Genomic DNA, 18164 nt, shown 5'->3' with positions numbered 1-18164 from the left:
CTTTCTCTTAAGAGTAAAGCGGAGTAGGGAGGAGCATGAGCGTCCCCGTTCCCCCCTCCCCACGTCTCCGCCCTCCTGACAAAAAGTTGGGCGACCTTATGCCCCTCGGAGCTTTAGTGTCCCCATTTGTGGAATGGGTATAAGAATAGTTTGCTGGGTTTGAGATAATCCAAGTTAAGCATTACAAGATATGCAGTAAATTGTTCTTCAAAAACGTGGCTTTTACTCCGAGGCTCAAGGCCGTCCTTTTACCGTATTTGGCTCCTCCCTAAACCAATATTTACTGAATTCACTGAATCAACTAGGGCTCTAATCCCAAAGAACAACCCAGCCCTGCCCTGAGGGACGTTTTGGCCTCGGGAGACGCACAGGTCAATTCTTGCCCCAGCCTGGAGGAGGGGGACAATTTTCTCAGTCCACTTGCCATTGGCAAAGTCAGTCCTGGCTCCGTTCATTCATGAAAAACAGGTACCTAAGCCCTCTCTTGCCGAATACTGGGGCCGCCAGGGTTTTGGGAAGGGTCAGCTGGCGCCAAACTCCACTTCAGGAGTTGGGATCCCTAAAGTAGCGGACTGGATTCCCACCTCAGCCGGCTCCGCTAGACAGGAAACCGGTTTGAGGGACACGTGCGGAAAGCCGCCGCCTTCGCATGCGCAATGGTCTTCCCTCGCGCATCGTGAGGACCTAGAACTACAAATCCCATCTTGCCGTGCGCCCGCGTCGCCGCGCTTACGGTCTCTGGCTGAGACTCGAATCTGAGGGGTTGGAGAGCTCCCCAGAGTTGGGCGTTGAGCAGAAGGAAGAATAAGGCTGAGGGGCTGGGACGGGATCTGGGGGTTTCGGGAGAGGATGCGAACCGTAGTTTTCTGCTCACGGTTGGGGGTTGCCTCAGACAAGGGTCAGGTGGGGAGCGAGTTGGAGATGCAGGAGAAAATTTGTTAATGCTCACCCCCTACTTTTAATATGTCTAGTGTCCAACGGCCCCGAGCAGGCCTCGGGGGAGCGAGGAGTTAGGGCAGAATAATGTGACCCCTGCTGCCTGTATAGTCCACAGTATTGGCCCTCGTGTGATCACAGATCTTTCTTCCTCTCCCCTGATGGTGAATTTCAGTACTGAATAGAAAATCAAAAAAAAATTTTTTTCCCCGTATTTATTATGCACCTACTGCCTTTCAGTGTACAAATGGTATTCTCACAACAGCGCTGTGCACGGCAAACTTACTTCAACTAGAAGCGCTCAGTGCAAAAAGGAAACTCAAAGAACTGATGCCCAACCGTGAATCTGAGATGGGAGACAAACACCTCTCAGTTTACAACAGCCTCCCTGCCTGAGCATCTCATCACACTGCACCTTCCTATCAAGGTATTTCTCAAACACGGTCCCCAAACACAAGCCAGTTGCTTCACCTAGAGAAGCAATAACAGCCACTTTGTCAGAGTTAACGATGGCTGTATGAACAGTGCCCTTACTTTAGAACTTCACTCTACAAGGAGCTTCAGTATTTCCTCTCTACTTTATAGATGAAGAACCTGAACCACAGAAAGGCTAAATGACTTGCCCAAGATCACACAGCAAACAGACACCAGAATAGTTTGAAGCTGGGACTGTGTGACTCACCAAAACCTGAATTTGATTCTCCTCCCTCTTCAGACTTTCCCCAGGTCAGGGTAGGTGAGCTCAGTGAAAGGAGGTGCTGGGACGCCATCAGCTCCCTCTGCCTCCTGATACTCCAGAATAGAGGCTGAGCTGCTGCAGGGGCGACCTACTTCTCCCACTTATGTTTCTTTTTAAAGATCCAGAGGCTGTGGGTGGCTTTGAGGGAGGAGGAGGTAGAGTTGGCTCCATTGGCTTCCTATGTCCTCTCCCCCACACTACATCCCCAAGGTTAAAGTCACACTTGGGCCAGCTCAGCATCCTGAAAGTAGGAGGGAGACCATTGAGGTGATGTGGAAAATAAACCAGACAAGCCTTACAGTGTGTTAGCAGGAAGTGAGGGGGGACATGTTGCCTGTTCCAAAGGCTGTTTGCTCACTCTTCAAGCCGGGCGTGGTTTCAGCTCAGGGTCTTTGCACCTGCTGTTCCTTTAGCCTGAACACTCTTCCAAGAACCATCTTCACTGCCTGCCCCACCTCCTTCGGGACTTGGAACAAATGGTGTGGCAATTCCCGACCAATTTAAAGTTATCATCTCTCCCACTCTCATCACAGTCCCCCTTTCATGCTTTTTTCCCCTGCCACAGAATGTATAAACATGTGGTGTTCTGTATTTTGTTTCTTGTCTGTTTCCCCCAACCAGAATGTTCGCTCCACTAGGACAGAGAGTTTGGTGTTTTCGTGCTCAGTATTTGGGATGCCCCACGCTCCACAGGCTGAATCTGGCAGTGTGAGGCTGCGTAGGTGCTACCTCAGCCCTCCTCCCCCTGCCTCTATGGGTGGTGGAGGGCCAAGCACATGGTTACCACCTGATCCTCAGAGTCATGATGCTCCCCTGTTGTAAGAGGGTTGGGAGCCTGGCCCTAGGATGGGCAGGAGTGCCGAGCTGCTCAGCATTTGTGCCTGGGAAGGCCTGGGAGATGGGCCCACAGCTGGGGGGCCTAGATGTTGCTCCAGGTCTAATAGGTTTGAAAAGGGGTCAGGAGGCAAGGGCATCTTAAAATATTTGTGGGCTCCAGGGAAAGCAGGTAGCCAGGCAGCCTTCAGCTCCAGCAGGATGAGCAATGAGGCCAGGAAGACACAGAAGTACAAGGAGTACTAGAGGGGCACTAGGGGCATCAGGTTTCCTTTAGGATACCTTGTCCCCTGATATATCAACTGTCATGTTCTGCAAGGTGGGAAAAACAAGCCCCTTCCCTGGAAGGGCTACAGGTAGCTGGCAGGACAGAGCAGCCCCACGGGAATCCAGATCCTAGCCCTCTTTACTTCCTCCACTGCCAACACCCCATCACCTCCCCTTGCCTGATCATGGCCTGGCCTCCTCCATCTCCCAGGTTCTGCCCAGACCCCTTCAGCCAGAGGGATCCTGTTAAGACATACTGAATAAAACACATCATGTTGCTCCTTACCTCACAACACCCCCAAAGGTTTCTCACCCTAGCACACAAGGCTCTGCATATAATCCACTCATGCTCCTCACTCAGCCAGCTCCAGTCATAGGGGCCTCCTCAAAGCTGCCCATAAGGGCCAGGCACTCTCCCTGTCTTTATGCTGGCTGTTCATTACCCCTGGGACAGGCTTTCTCACCTCCCTCAGGACTCTGGTCAGATGTGTCAACTAAAATAGACCCCTCCCTGCAGCCTCTATCCTGTCCTTCGCAGTCACCTCCCAGAACGGCTTCCCCCTTTCATCTGTGTCTGTTTTCTTCCACAATGGCAGGGAGCATGCATGGTTTGTTTTGTTCACTGCAGCAGCCGCAGGGCCCAGAAAAACCCAGGCACACCAGAGGTGCTCAGTGTCTTCTGATTTGAACAAACTGACAGCTTTGGCCCAGCCCAAATGGGACTGTGAAGGGACACTGAACAAGAACACCCAACAGTGGGGGGGAAAGTCAGGGGTGAGACCTGAGGAGAGTTCAGGCCTACAGGAGGTGATGCACCCTCGTTCTCCCCCCACACCCTCCCAAATCCCTCCCTCACTGGGCCAGATCCAGGCTTTGGTGGGTGCAGTGCCAGCCATGAGGGGAGGGCTTAGGTTGGAGAACAGCAAAGAAGGCAAACCAAGCACACAGCTCCAGCACTAGGTCAAGTTCTTTACTTCCCAGAAGTGATGGCTAAAGGGAGGGAGGAGAGGATGAGAAGAGGAAGACAGAAAGAGCCAGAGAGAGGGAGGAGCTGGGAAGACAGGGGACAGTAAACCACTGTTCTATGAAGTCTCAGGAGACAAGTGCTCAAGGTAAAAAAGAGTCCTGGAGAATCGTCCGCAGCTGCGGCAGCTGCAGGAAGCATCTCGGTTTCCTTCTGTATATAAGTCCTTGGGGGAAAAAGGCTGCCGCGCTGCCGCTGCATTAAATAGTTATGTACATCGCAGAGTCCCAGGCCGTGGGCAGGTAGGGAGGGGGGTCATTTCACCAGGGGCCGAGTTTTATCATCATCGCCGCACTGGTGGGCTTTGTACTTTTTCACCTCTGCCATGTACTTGGCCCATGCATCACCTTTACTTGTTAATACCTGTTGGGGGGAGGGGAGGGACACACGGGGGTTGGGAAGGAGATGCCAAGGAGGCCAGGAACCAGGGTCAGGACTGTCCTGAGACAGCTGACCCACCCACAGAGTCACCGCAAAGGTCTTGGGTGTGAGATAAAGATATGGAGAATCAAGTTATCTGGGAACTTTGTTGAAAGCCCTCCTCCCCCACCCAGTACACCCATCCAAGGGCTAGATACTGAGGAGGGAGGGACAGGGCACCTGGGCCAGGAACTGAGGCTGGAAGGAAAAGGCAACGTGGGCAGCCCCCCACACCCAGCCTGCTCACCTCATCCTCCGTCTTCTGCTTCTTGGCTACTATTCCCGTCTTGAGGGCTAGTTTGTTCCCGCCTCTGCGCTTGCCCACCTGGGTGAAGGGACAGAAGACTGCAACGGTTACAGGAGCCGGGGCCCGCCCTTGGCGGCGCTGAGGCCCACTACACCTTCCTAGCCCGGCCCGGTGGCCCGTCCCGACGCCGCGCCCAGCTCCACCAGCCGGCCGACCTGCGCAGCAATCAGAGAGGAGCACACGCGACTCAGCGCCTGCCCTGGGCCCATGATGCCCAGGCAGTCCTGGGCCCCCAGGCTGCCCTCCCAGGGAGAGAAAAGAATTCCCACATCGGTGGGGACGAGCACTGTCCTCACCCTCCCCTAGTAGAAACCACACAGACAGCAACAGTTCCCTTTATTGAGCACTTACTGTATGCTAAGCCCTGTGCCAAGTGCTTTGGATATACTATCTCCTTCCACTTTCACAGTCACCTTACGATGAAGGTTACCATCCCCATTGTAAAGATGAGGAAACATCTCTGAAAAGGAGAAGCCTGTACCATGGATCATGCCAACAGCAAACAGTGGAGCTGGATTCTGGGTCAGGTGTGTCTAGGCCAGAGCAGCATTCTTAACCACCAAGCGACACTGTTCCCCTACACGTAACTGGGCCTGGCCTCTTTGCAGGTGCTCCTGCAAACGGCCCCTTGATGAACAAATGAAACAGGCAGCGACAACTACTGCTATTCTCACTCACAGAGGGGCACTCGGCCTCCACCCAGTTCTCACACCAGCCCAGGTCCTGCCACTTCCCCTTCCTCAAACATAAGTCTTACTCTGAACTTTCATCCTGGTCTTCTGTTTTCTCCCACACACTTGAGGGTTTCTTGTGCCCCAGGGGCTGCAACAGGCTTTACAGACATCCCATCCCTAACCCTCAGCCAGGCATTAAGTGACCTGCGCTGTTGGGACTATTCTCACACTCATTTTTTTTTTTTTTTGACGGATGAAGAAACTTGACCCCCAGTTCGTTACTCTCACACCACACTTTTTTCTCCATACCACAGGAACTTGCTCTCAACACCAGAGACAAAGCAAGCTCAGAGTTGACAATCAAGGTAGGTACCATTTCTGTGGCCTAGAGTTTCTCAATCGCATATACTAGTGACATTTTGAACTGGATCATTTTTGTTCGGGAGGGGGAGACAGTTGTTCTGCGCATTGTAGGATGTTGAGCACCATTCCTGCCCTCTACTCATAAATGTCAATAGCACTCCCTCCCCCAGTTCTGACAACCAAAATATCTCCAGACTTTGGCAAATGTGGGGATGAGGTGAGGGGAATCGTCCCCAGTTGAGAACCACTGGTTTAGCCCTTCCTATAAGAAAGGCCCAGTGCTAATCACATCAGAAGATGCGATGATGCCCATTTTTACAAGCAGGGAAAATGAGGTTAGACCAGATCAGATGCCCCAGGAAAGCAGAGATGCCTGTCATAATCAACACAGCATACCCATCACCTAGCACACTGCCCAGCACAAGGTAAGGTGCTCAATAAATGGACACTGGACGAATGAGACTCAGGGAACTCAAGCAAATCTGCTAGGGTCACACAGTAAGCAGTCTGAGTCTCTCATCCACACAGCTCAGAGTCCAGACTTGACTATGCCCCCCATCCCCATAGTGGGAGATGGTCCCAGTATCCAAAGTTCGGGATTCCACTCAAACAGGAATCCTGGTATCCTGGTTTCCCCATCCTCGGAGCGCTGTTTCCAATGGAATTCCCCCCAACTCCCAGTTCTTGCGGGCATACTACGGGGGTCCCCACCTCCGCCCCCAGACCTCTCTCGTCGAGAATCCAGTTTCCGAATCCTCAGCGGGTGACCCGGACGGCTCCCTCATCGGGGTCGGAGGGTGGACCTGGATCCCGCTCCCCTTTCTCGAGCCCGATTCCCCCTGCCAAGGAAGGCCCTGGTGCCCGCCCCCACCCCCGCGGCTCCTTACGAAGCTGAGCGTGGGGCCCGGGCCGCCCTTCCTCTTCGGATCCCCGGGACCCGCGGCGGCGGCGGTGGCCGGCTGGTCGGGTCGCTGCGGGCCCGGGGGCGGCTCTTCCTGCCGCTGCCGCTGCTCCTCCTCCATCTTCCGCTTGAACAGCTCCAGGAAGCTGCCGTCGTTGGCGAACAAGTTCACGCCGCCCGACACCGGGCTCGAACCCGCGCCCGACACTTCATCATCCCCGCTCTCGGGCGACGTCCCGGGCCCGGACTCAGCCCATCGGCTCCCGCCGCCGCCGCCGCCCGCGGGGCCCGGCGCCTCCCGGCCCGGAGGTTCCGCCCGTCTCCCTCGGGCAGCCATTTTGTCGCCAGGTACCTCGCAAAGGATTCCGGGAAGGCCGCTCCGGGCCCGCGCTTGGCGCCAGACTTGCCTCGTCCCGGGCAATGCATGCCGGGAAGACCGGTCTGGCCCTCAGGCATCCGCAGTGGAGGCGGGGCATGAGGGGCGGGGTGAATGAGGAGTAAGGTTTGACGCTACGCGCCGGCGGGCACACGCCCCGCCCCGCCCCGCCCCCGCCTCCGCCCCGCGGATGGTTATAGCCCTGCTAGACTCCCGCAGGCGTTACGCAGAGATGGTCTCTTCCGGAATGAGACTATTGTCTGCGCCTGGGGCTGTAGCGGGCTCTCGGAGTGAGGTTCCCGCTTGGGACTTAGGGGCGTATTAGCTTTTCGGGGCTAGAATCCACTTCTGGCACCAGGGATAATCTCAGTGAGGGGTGGGACCTCGCCTGAGGCTGTGTGCTCAGCTGACATCTCGGAAGCTGGGTCCCTAACTAGGACTAACTAGAGGGCATATCTAGCCTGGGCCCCCAGAATAGAAATAGGGGTGTCTCTGGATTGGGTACCTGTCTCTGGGGTGGAGCTTTTATTTGGGAATAGAGACACAGCTGACTCCAAGGAGCGGGGATCCCCATTTGAACGTCAGGGTATTATTTTATGTGCTAGAGTACTCATGAAACCGCGGATATTTCTAGGCTGGAGTCTCCACCTAAGAGTATCCGCTAAGGGCCTGGGACCCAGCCTGTATTCCTGCCCAGGGCAGAGTTTCAGAGAATTGGCTGAACTGGAGTTTCCCCTCGGACAGAGAGCAAACTGGAAGGAGGTTTTCGGGAACAGGGTCCCTTCTACGACAAGGAGCGCAGTTGCAAGTGTTGTCCCTGCCCTGTCCTGTCCTGCATGGGGGCTCAGGGCTCACTGGACAAGGATCTGCGGACCTCGCCCACAGCAGCCCCGGGACCGTCTCCAGCCAACTAATCGGTTCGTTTATGATTGGTTTGCGTCAGGAGCCCGGTGGTTCCCAGCCAATTGAATAACAGAAGAGACGAGCCTGAGGCGGTGTTGGAACCCAGGTTGGAGAATAGGGGGGGAATGATCGACATGAAGTTGAGCCTATGGGGTCAGGTCAGGGTGGACCTCGGATCTAACTTCTTCAAAAAGGTATGCAGTGGGTGTTTGGCCGGTTGCTAAGGAGAGGTTGGCGGCTACCGGGACCTGAGAGTGATTGGTAAAAGTAAGAAAAGATGTAGCCAATGAAAGGAGTGCTGCAAGACTTAGGGGCCAATCAGTAAAGGGGAGTGACCTGGGATGTACCAATATGTTAATTAGGAAGGGGGAGTCTTTGAAGAAAATATAGACAAGAGGCTGACAAGCTGAACCTTGGAAGGGGAAGACGTTGGAAATATAGCTTCTATTAGCTCCTAAGAGTTAGGCCATGAGAAAATTGGTTCAATCTTCTAGCCTTGATGGGGTTGTGATAGGAAATTTCCCCTGTAGGTGCTTTGCATGGTGCGCTCCGCTTGATCACGTGAGCCGTTTCCAAGATGGCGGCAGGGGTGGCCGGGTGGGGGGTTGAGGCAGAGGAGTTCGAAGATGCCCCTGATGTGGAGCCGCTGGAGCCCACGCTTAGCAACATTATCGAGCAGCGCAGCCTTAAGTGGATCTTCGTCGGGGGCAAGGGTGGTGTTGGAAAGACCACCTGCAGGTAAGGAGGCTGCGGTGGTGGCCGGGAAAACGGGTGGGATGTACCACAGGGCGAAGGGGAGGCCAAGGACCGGGTCTTCCACCACCAGCCGGGCAGGAGGGCTGGGCTGGGGCCTTCTGGGTTGTACTCTTCGGAAGTTATCGGGAGCAAATGGAAGCTACCTCCTGAACGCAGGCCTGTTCAAGGGCTGAACCACATTGGATCCAGCGCACGGGAGCCTGGAGAGCGTTTAAATGTCCCAATCAGCTAGACTGTACCAGAGTGAGCCCAGAGTAGGGGGAGGGGCACCGGGGCGAACTATCCTAGTCTGGTGAACCTTGCCATTCTATGCCCACGTGGGGGTGGGGGTGGAAGGCGGGAGAGAGGGCACATGATCAGACTACCCATTCAGCTGGGAAGAGGGGGAGGGGTCCCCGGGGCAAATTACCCTGGACAAGTGGACTGAACTATCGAATTTAGCAGGAGGTGCAAAGGACCCCTTAGTTTAGAGTTGAGGGAGGGGACACAGGGTCGAGTTGGCTGGATAGCTGGACCATGTTACTTTGTGCCAGCAAGGAAGCAGGCATCAGGCGGGACGGACACATTCAGCTGAACCTTACCACTATATAGCCAGCTGGAGGGCTCAGTAGGTGAGGTCTGATAGGGTCCCTCTGCAGGGATTGAGGCTTGATCCCACAGTCATCCGTACTCTTCTCTCAAGGCCCTTGCTGATCCAGGTCCCCTGCTCCTGGGACCCTTCTTCTCCCCATGCAGACCTAAGGAGCAGAGCCTAACCCTTCACTTCCCACCTTTTGGCCTTTCCCTTGCCCAGCTGCAGCTTAGCAGTCCAGCTATCCAAGGGGCGGGAGAGTGTTCTGATCATCTCCACTGACCCAGCCCACAATATCTCCGATGCATTTGACCAGAAGTTCTCCAAGGTGCCTACCAAGGTCAAAGGCTATGACAACCTCTTCGCCATGGTGAGTGCAGCAGGGCTTAGCCCCACCCCCCCGCCCCAACTCTGGCAAAGTCACCTTCAGGCCTTTCCTGTGAACACCCACCATCAGTTACCATGTCCTGCCCATTCTCCATCCTCTGTCTCTCCACTTTCACTCCTTCTTCAGCATACCCACAGGGGAACGAGTGAGGAACGTTTGTGGAGCAGAAAGGAAGCCAGAGTGACTGGCGCTTAGTGAGCAAGGGAAGGGAGGGAGACATCAATCAGGACCACATGGTGTAGGACCTTGCAGCCCACTGAGATCAGTTTAGCTTTGTTTCCAAGTTAATGGGAAGCTGTTTGTTTTAAGCAGAGTAATGTCATGGCCAAATTTGTTTTCCAGAAAGTTCCCTGTAGCTCTCATGCAGAAATTGGATTGTAAGTCAAGGATGGAAACAAGGAGACTGGGACAGTGACCAGGCTAGGAATGATGGCAGCCCAAAATTGGGAGGAGGGGTGAGAAGTGGTCAAATTTGGGATGTATTTTGGAATTAAAGCAATTTAACTGCTTGTTTGTAATGGGTGAGAGAAAAAAATGAATTAAGCATAAGTACATGTCTTGGTTATCTCCCTGGGCAGCTGAGGTGGGGAAGACTGGGAGAGGAGCAGGTTTAGAAGACCAAACGTCAGGAATTTTATTTGGCCACAGTGAGACCAAGGTGCCCACTGGTCATCCAAGTGGAGACATCAGGACAGCAGCTTAGTTATGTGAACCTAGAGCTCAGAGGAGGTTGGCATTGATTTGAGAGTCATTGTCCCAAGGGTGGTATTTAAAGCTGTGTGAGTGGAGGAGCACGTGAAAGAATAGAGAGGCCCAGAAACAACCCCGGGGGCACATCAGCATTTAGGGTCCAGCAGAGGAGGAGGAAGAACCATTGAAAGAGGCCGAGAAGGAGCCACAGGTGAGGTGGGAGGAAAGCCAGAGAGTGTGGGCTCCTAAGCTCCAGGAGGACAAAGGGACTAGGGCAGAAAGGTTGTCGGCTCTAGCAGGCACATGAGTTTTAAGCAGATCACCCTGGGAATGGGGGCAGAAGCCTGCCTGGAATGGGTGAGCTGAGGTGGACACAATGATCACCATGATGGGAGCAGAGAAATGAGCATGGCCATCCCTGGAGGGAGAAGGGAATGAGGGTTAAGGAAGGCTTTTCTGAGGAAGGAGATGCTAGAGCATGTTTGTTTGCTGCTGCACATGCTTCAGGGAATTCCTCGGTGGTCCAGTGGTTAGGACCCTGGGCTGTCACTGCCAAGGGCCCAGGTTCAACCCCTGGTCAGGGAACTTAAGATCCCACAAGCTGCGCGGTGCAGCCGAGGGGGTGGGGGGAAGCTTCAACTGGGAGGGACAAGTGATATTGCAGGAAGGAGTGAGGATGCCGGCTGAGGACGGGCCTCAGGCAGGTGTGAGCTCACTCCAGCGCACAGACCCAGGACTTGGGCTCTGCCAGGACCAGGGACTTAGAAGGAATGTGGGGGGACTGGGGCGTTTCCTGGGAGGAAATGAGGGTGTAGGCAGCCAGTGGCTTCGCTTTCTCATTGAGACACAGGCGAGGCACAGGCCTCAGCAGAGGGTGAGGGACACACGGGCCAGAAGGGGTTTGAGCAGGGAGAAGATATGGCATTAACATTCCCATGGGTGGATTTTCTGGCTCGTCGAGCGCCTGTTGGAGACTTGTGATCAGGAATGGGGAGCAAGGTTGAGTTCTTCGTCTGGGATGTTCCCCTGATGTTCACCTTGGTGTAGCCATGCCAGCGAGCTGTGAATAAACAGGATGGGGCTTTTGCCAACCACAGAGGGAGAAGGGAGTGTTTGCAGAGGCATCTTGTGGAGACTGGGCTGGATAAGAGTGCCGCCCAAGAGGGACACTGACGGTGAACAAGCGGGCAGAGGTGCGGGGATGAGGTGGCCCAGGAAGGTCTAGAATAACAGGAAGTGAGAAGGCTGGGGTCAGAGAGTGGCCTGGTGACTAGGAACAACCCATCAAGGGTGTGACTGTGGGGGGGTGATGTGTGGACAAGCTCCCTGCAGGGAAATGACCTCTGAGGCCAGGGAGTGGAGGGCTTCGCCACAGGAAACATGAATTCAAGTAGAGGAGGTGACAGGCGGGAGATAGAGAGGCAATGAGTGCAGGACGGGCCAGGGACCCCAGGCTTGGTCATCCCCTTCATGGAATCTGCATCCATGTTGAGGACCTACTCTGTGCCAGACACTTCCAGGCACTGGGGACACAGCAGTAAACAAGACAGAAAAACCCCTGCCCTTGTGGGGCCAGCATTCTGGTTGGGGAGACAGGCGAAAAACATGCTAAGTAAACCATGTGAGGAGAGGCCAGATGTTAAGAAGAAAGGAAGGCAGGGCAGAGGGGGCTAGGGCTGCACTGTTAGATTGGGCGGTCAGGGATGACTCATGTTAGAGGAATGATCTGGAAGAGGCCACAGGCCCGGGTGGGGGAACAGCCCGTGAGAAGGCACTGCAACGCACTCTGGCTTCCCTCTGGGACACTGAGCACAGTTGGCGATTTTCCATCTGCTTGTGAAAGACTTTAACAATCTGTGCCACCACCCGAGACCTTAAGCGCCTAAGGGAAGGGCCAGGGCACCTCAGAGGTCTCCCCAGCTGTGACCTGGTGAAGGGCTGTGCTCAGGGCACCCCACAGGCTCCCTCGGGCTCCGTGCCCAGGTGGGAAGGCTCCAGCAGCAGCAGCCTGAGTCTTGACCCTCTCGGCCCCCAGGAGATTGACCCCAGCCTGGGTGTGGCGGAGCTGCCGGACGAGTTCTTTGAGGAGGACAACATGCTGAGCATGGGCAAGAAGATGATGCAGGAAGCCATGAGCGCCTTCCCAGGCATCGATGAGGCCATGAGCTATGCAGAGGTCATGAGGTCAGGCCCGGCGGGGACTCTGGGTGCCCGGTGCTGCCTGGGGCTAGGGTGGAAGAGGGGGCAGAGCGGGCCTGATCCTCATCTCCCCACAGGCTGGTGAAGGGCATGAACTTCTCGGTGGTGGTGTTCGACACAGCGCCCACAGGCCACACGCTAAGACTGCTCAACTTCCCCACCATCGTCGAGCGGGGACTAGGCCGCCTCATGCAGATCAAGAACCAGATCAGCCCCTTCATCTCACAGGCAGGCAGAGCCCCAGGGCATCCAGGAGTCCCCTGAATCAGAGTGGGCCCCCGGACCCCAAGATGTGCAGAAACAAAGGCATTTCCCACATATGCTCTCAGTCAGCGCTTCCCAATGGATGGGATGGATCTTCACTGCGGGGGAACTGTCCCCCCTACTCCACAGCACCCAGTGTCCCTGCCTCCACCCGCTGAGTGCCCCAGACAGAGCTTGAAAGCACATATCCCAGAGCCAGATGGCCCGGGTTCAAACGCTTTGCACTCTGGTGTGACACAGCTGTGTGACCTCCAGTCACTTCCCCTCTCTGGGCCTTATCTGTCAAATGGAGAGCATGCGAATCCCCCCATGGGTTACTATTAGCACAACATGACAACCCTGATGCCGTCACACTTTTGCACGCCACTGACACCTCCTTGGTTGTGTGTGGTCCCCCGGCGGGGACCTGTGCCTCAGTCACATTTGTGGGGCCCTTACTGTGTGCCAGACACCGTTCCAAGCACGTGACATGTCATACAGCACAACAGCTCTACACATGAGGAAACTGAGGCTCTGGGAGGTCAAGCTAACCTGGCCACAGTCCCGCAGAAATGGCAGAGCTAGGGTTGGACCCCTGCGATCTGCTCAAGGGCCCACACCTTTAACCACTGGGAGGTGTCAGGAGTCGTCCCCCGGGTGAGCCCAACCCAGGGAGTATAATGTGCCCCAGGTAAACCATGAGCCCTCTCACATCGTCCCCACAGATGTGCAACATGCTGGGCCTCGGGGACATGAACGCAGACCAGCTGGCCTCCAAGCTGGAGGAGACGCTGCCTGTCATCCGCTCCGTCAGTGAGCAGTTCAAGGACCCTGTGAGTTGCGGTCCAGGCGGGCGGCGAGAAGCTCAGGGGAAAGAGACAGGGCTGAAATCTGCCCCTCCCTGTCCTGTCTTGGATCCTGCAGGAACAAACCACCTTCATCTGTGTGTGCATTGCTGAGTTCCTGTCCCTGTATGAAACGGAGCGGCTGATCCAGGAGCTGGCCAAGTGCAAGATCGACACGCACAACATCATTGTCAACCAACTCGTCTTCCCTGATCCCGAGAAGCCCTGCAAGATGTGTGAGGCCCGCCACAAGATCCAGGCCAAGTACCTGGACCAGGTGCGCACACCCACCCTCCCGCCCAGCCCTCGTAGCTCTGACCCTGGAAGCTGGGGTCCGTCCCAGCCCAGCCAAGGCACTGCTGACCTTTTACTGTATTCTCTGACCTTTTGCTCCAGCCCACCTTCTGTTCCTCGCCCCAACCCCCTGCCCTTCACCCACTGCTTCAGACCTTCTGATTCTGGCCTTCATAAACTGGCTGGCCTGGCCTAGATACCTCTCACCCTGGGGAGTGGGAGGTCCAGCCCAGTGGTCTCTGACCTCACTGGCGCCACTCCCACCTATGTCCCTGTGAAGCCCTTGCTCATATTCTCTCCCTGACTCTGGGAGACCCCTAGCCTGACCCTTTACGTTGATCACATTCTGTCCCTGCCCTGTGGCCCTGCTGCCTTCTGCCCTCTACCCCTGCCGCAGATGGAGGACCTATATGAAGACTTCCACATTGTGAAGCTGCCACTGCTGCCCCATGAGGTTCGGGGGGCGGACAAGGTCAACACCTTCTCTGCTCTTCTCCTGGAGCCCTACAAGCCCCCCAGTGCCCAGTAGCACCACCACCAGCCCCAGCTGCTGCCATTTCACACTCAGCCGCCACCCACCGGGGCAGAGTTTGCACAAAGTTCCCCCATAATACAGGGGAACCACTTGGGGGAAGGGAGGCGGGGAGGGGGTCTTTTCCCCCTGGTGGGGCTGGGGGAGCTGTAGTTGCCCCCGCACCTCTCCCCGCCTCTCCTCCCTCAATAAAATGATCTTAAACTACTGTGGATGTTGACATGGGGGGGTTGGGGCCTAGTACCTCCATGTACAGTTGCAAAGGTTGTACACTGCACAAAGATGTCACATCCAGAGAGGCATAGATGTATGTTTAGGTCCCTCACAACAGAGACCTAATAGAGATGTGTGTTTATTGTGGTAATTTTGGAAGGAGGGTTCTTCTGTAAAGGGGTGCCTTTTTCTAGCTCTATGGGTAAGGGTGTCCTCTGGGGCTGTAAAGCCTGGAGTAGAAGAAAGGGGCATCTGCCCACTTCCTTCAAGGCTCAGAGCGTGGGAACGGGGAGGCCCCTTGGCCAGCTCCAGGCTGGTGGGGAGCGGATTAGGTCGGCAGCGGGCCCAGCACTGCCTGCTGTTTGGTTTGGGAATTAGTGGGCACCCTGGGCAGAGGCTGGGCCTGCCAGACTGCGGATTAACAGTTTCCACCCCCACCTCCCAATTCCTGTTACATGGAATGGCCTCAGCCCCTCCCAGCACAGGGCTGCAACAGGGGGGCTGATTAAGGGGCAGGATGACAAAGGACTCAGGCTGGACGGGCCCTGAAGTCCTGTCCTGCCCCCAGAGCAGCCTCACTGAGTGGCCTGCCGCCTGTTTCCTGCAGTTTGAGCTTCAGTCCCCGTATTCCTAAAATGGAGACAGAAGTGTGGCCATTCATAGGGCCATGGCACAAATTCACCTGACCCTGGAAGGGTTAGCAAACCAGCCGGAAAGGCATAAAGCAGCACCCCTTCTCTCCTTCACTCCTCCCTCTGCCACTGCCTGGACAGTCATGGTCATCCCCAAGACCCAGGACTGGCATGACCTTGGGCGTTTGCAAGTTCCAAGCTGGAGCTGGATGGGGATGGCGGGAGAAAGGGGGTGACTAAGGATATGCATGAGTCAGGAAGTGGTGTTCAGACAGTGCACACCCAGGGTCTAGGCGTGCCAGGGTGTGTGTGTGAGGGGAATGCAACCACGAGCCTAGACGTGTCCCCCCAGTTCCGTCAGGTGTACACAAACCCATGGGGGCACGCCCACATTGAGGAGGTGCTTGTAGACGAACATGGCAGCGCAGCCCATGGCAGGACCCCCGGCTCCGAACCAAACTGCCTGGCTTCAGATCCTAGCTGTGCCATGAACAGACTGTGCGTCCTCTGAGCCTCAGTTTCCCTACCTTGATAGCGGGAATAAGGAGCACAAACTTCACATTTCCTGCTTTTGAGGACACAATGAAATGAAATAGGTAACGCCTTTACAGTGGCCCCAGGCATGTACCTGCCAAGGTCTATTTGTTACTATTCACTGTAACAATTAGTAAGCATGTGAACTAGCCTGGGCAACCCGCCTCTGCCCCAGCCCGGGTTAGGCAGTCAGAAGTATGTGGGGACAGTGAGCTGGAGGAGGGGAGATGCGCACGGGGGGTCGATGGGGGCTGTGGAGGGGAGGGCTGGCTGCAGTATGTGAGGATACATCCAAGGGAATAGGGGCCTCTGGTCAGGTATGGAGCCCATCAACCTGAAGCCTGTCCCCTCCCCAGTTCCCGTAGCTAGCAGCATCACCCCTCATCCTCTTTGATGTGCTGTCCAGCAGCTGGACGGCAGAGGCACAGGTCCGAGTACAGCCAGTCCGAGCTGGTTCCTAACTACCCCGGGCTGGGCAGACACCTGCCAGGTTAGGAACACTGCGTCCTGGCTGGCCAGACCTTCGGGTGCAGGGTCGAGCGGAGCCATGTGCACTCCTGGTGCTGGGGTGGACTTGAGAGGCTCAGGGGCGCCCCAGGGCACCCCTCTTGGAGCTGAAACCCTGAGCATCTACCCCTCCCACACTGGGCTGTGCATTCAATGGTGAAGATGGAGGGTTGTTTGTGCCAGGCTAGAGTGCCCCCTTTGTAGGTGTGTCTGTAAAGGGAGAACATCTGTCCTGTATCCATGCCAAATGTGGAGACAAGGTTTTGTGTCCCTAAGCTTGTGTGTTCATGACAACGCCCAAAGTGTTTGAGACCCAGGGTGTGTGTGTGCCTGCCCGTCGCTGCCCGCAGTGAAGGGGTGTTGGGGAGCGTGTGTCGTACGTATTGATGTACAAATGAATGCAGGTGAGTTTCATGAGGGGTTATGGCCTGACTCCATCTGGATGTGACCCTCTGGGTCTGTGGGACTGTTGGGAGGGGTCGTTGTTGTATGAGTGTGTCTTTGCTACATTGGCATATCAAAGGGACTCCCTAGGACCCGGCTCTGACCCCAGGACTGTGTGCTGCTGTGCTCCTGCATCTGGTGTGTGGCCATGGTGTGTTTTTGTGCAGGGGAGATCAGGAATAAATGTCTGCTACCTCCCTCTGTGTGATGGCTCACGTGTGAAGGCATTCTGGGGTCGGGCTGGGGTCTGCACTTGGCTGGTTGTGTGACCTTGCGTGTGTCTTTATTACATAGTATGATCATGAAGGAATTCAGGGTGCCTGGGTCCCTGCCCCTGTGTTCCTGGGTGGCTGTTTGGAGCACTATGTGGGTGCCTGAGAGCTGAGAGCCTGGTGGGTTAGGGTCCATCTGCTTTATATCTGCGTATGGGGGCGGGGGGGCTAAGTGTTGTCTCTTTGGTGACTCTGGAAGTCTTTGTGACAGTGCGTACTGCTTTCTGGGTCACCGTGGTTGTGGGAGGCTATGTTGAGGAAAGCTGAATTTGTGTCTGGGTCTATGGTGTGTGTTTCTAGGTGCGTCTTTGTGTGTGATTACAGGTGAGTGTGGAGCGACCCAGACTCACTGAGCAGTGTGTGTATATGTCTGGGTCTGGTAAAGACAGCGTTCCTGCCCCCTCCCCCAGGTCTAGGTCCAAGATTTCTTGGATCTGCCAGTGACTGACTGGGAGACTGGACAGGAAGGAGCTAAGGAGGACAAGGTGAATTCCCCACCCCCTGCCCCAGGTAACAAACTGATGAGACTTCAAAGTTCTGAGGCTGCAGCTGAGGGGGGAGGGCCAGGGAGGGGCCACCCACGCCCACTCCCCAGCCCCCTCCCTCACAGAATCTGGCTTCAGCCCCACCCAACCCTGAAGCCCGTCCTTTCCCTGTCCCTGAGTGTCCCTGAACCAGCCACCAGGTGAGAAGGACCCAGGCCTGGGGGAATAGGGAACCTTGAGGACGAGTCAGCCTGCGGGCAAGAATCTGAGTCCTCAGGGTAGGGTTGGAGGGCTCAGAAGGCTAGAGGGGAATGGACAGAGGAAAGGTCTAGGTGGATCCAGAAGAGGGAGGGAGCAGAGCCAGTTCGATTAAGTGGGAGGGGGATAGGCTGGGGCAGCTGTGCAGGAGACGGAGCCAGCCCGAGGCTGAGGGGCTGTGGGGGAGGACCTGGGGCCTGGAAGCTTGGGGATCTGGCTTTGGAGGGCTTCAAAAGGAAGTGCAGGGGAGAGAATGGGCCGAGACTGGGTTAGGGGAGTAGGGGGAGGGAAAGCAGAAGTGGGACTTGAGGGAAGGAAGTCAGCTGGAGCCCCGGGAACATAGAAACTGAGGCGCTAGGGACTCGGGGAGCTGGGGGGAGGCTGTAGATGGCGTCCAGGTAAGGGGTATGGGATCAGAGAGGGCAGCTCGGGTTAACTCGGTGGACCAAGGGCCTTGGTGGGGGGGGGATGAACGGAGAGGGCCTGGGGAGGTCGGCGCCGGACGCTGGGACCTGGAGTCCAAGGAAGGGAGTGGCCTGCCAGAGGGCCTTGGGGAG

The 18164-nt window shown here is 56.0% G+C and overlaps 2 protein-coding genes across 3 annotated transcripts; one reads left to right on the top strand and one right to left on the bottom strand.

Annotated features, from left to right (window-relative positions):
* Nucleotides 1-3725: 3725 nt before the first annotated feature.
* Nucleotides 3726-6893, bottom strand: TRIR (telomerase RNA component interacting RNase). Of its 2 annotated transcripts, XM_060007932.1 has the most exons (3): nt 6452-6893; nt 4468-4545; nt 3726-4163 (listed from the first exon to the last, which is right to left on the bottom strand). In XM_060007932.1, exons 1-3 carry the CDS (start codon nt 6800-6802, stop codon nt 4056-4058), a joined length of 537 nt encoding a protein of 178 aa, XP_059863915.1. In that variant the 5' UTR covers nt 6803-6893; the 3' UTR covers nt 3726-4055. The 2 variants fall into 2 exon arrangements, with proteins under 2 accessions (XP_059863915.1, XP_059863916.1); XM_060007933.1 differs by lacking the exon at nt 3726-4163 and having other exon boundaries at nt 4469-4545; nt 6475-6893.
* Nucleotides 6894-7679: 786 nt separating this feature from the next.
* GET3 (guided entry of tail-anchored proteins factor 3, ATPase) lies at nt 7680-14470 on the top strand. Its single transcript, XM_060007930.1, has 8 exons — nt 7680-7850; nt 8275-8482; nt 9294-9441; nt 12185-12333; nt 12426-12576; nt 13317-13424; nt 13516-13713; nt 14128-14470. Exons 2-8 carry the CDS (start codon nt 8322-8324, stop codon nt 14257-14259), a joined length of 1047 nt encoding a protein of 348 aa, XP_059863913.1. The 5' UTR covers nt 7680-7850; nt 8275-8321; the 3' UTR covers nt 14260-14470.
* The last annotated feature ends 3694 nt before the right edge of the window (nt 14471-18164 follow it).

The sequence above is a fragment of the Delphinus delphis genome, chromosome 3 (genome assembly GCF_949987515.2).
Source record: "Delphinus delphis chromosome 3, mDelDel1.2, whole genome shotgun sequence".
Classification (NCBI taxonomy): domain Eukaryota; kingdom Metazoa; phylum Chordata; class Mammalia; order Artiodactyla; family Delphinidae; genus Delphinus; species Delphinus delphis.
The sequence above is the reverse complement of the archived record's forward strand: the minus strand, read 5'-3'. Positions and strand labels throughout refer to the sequence as shown.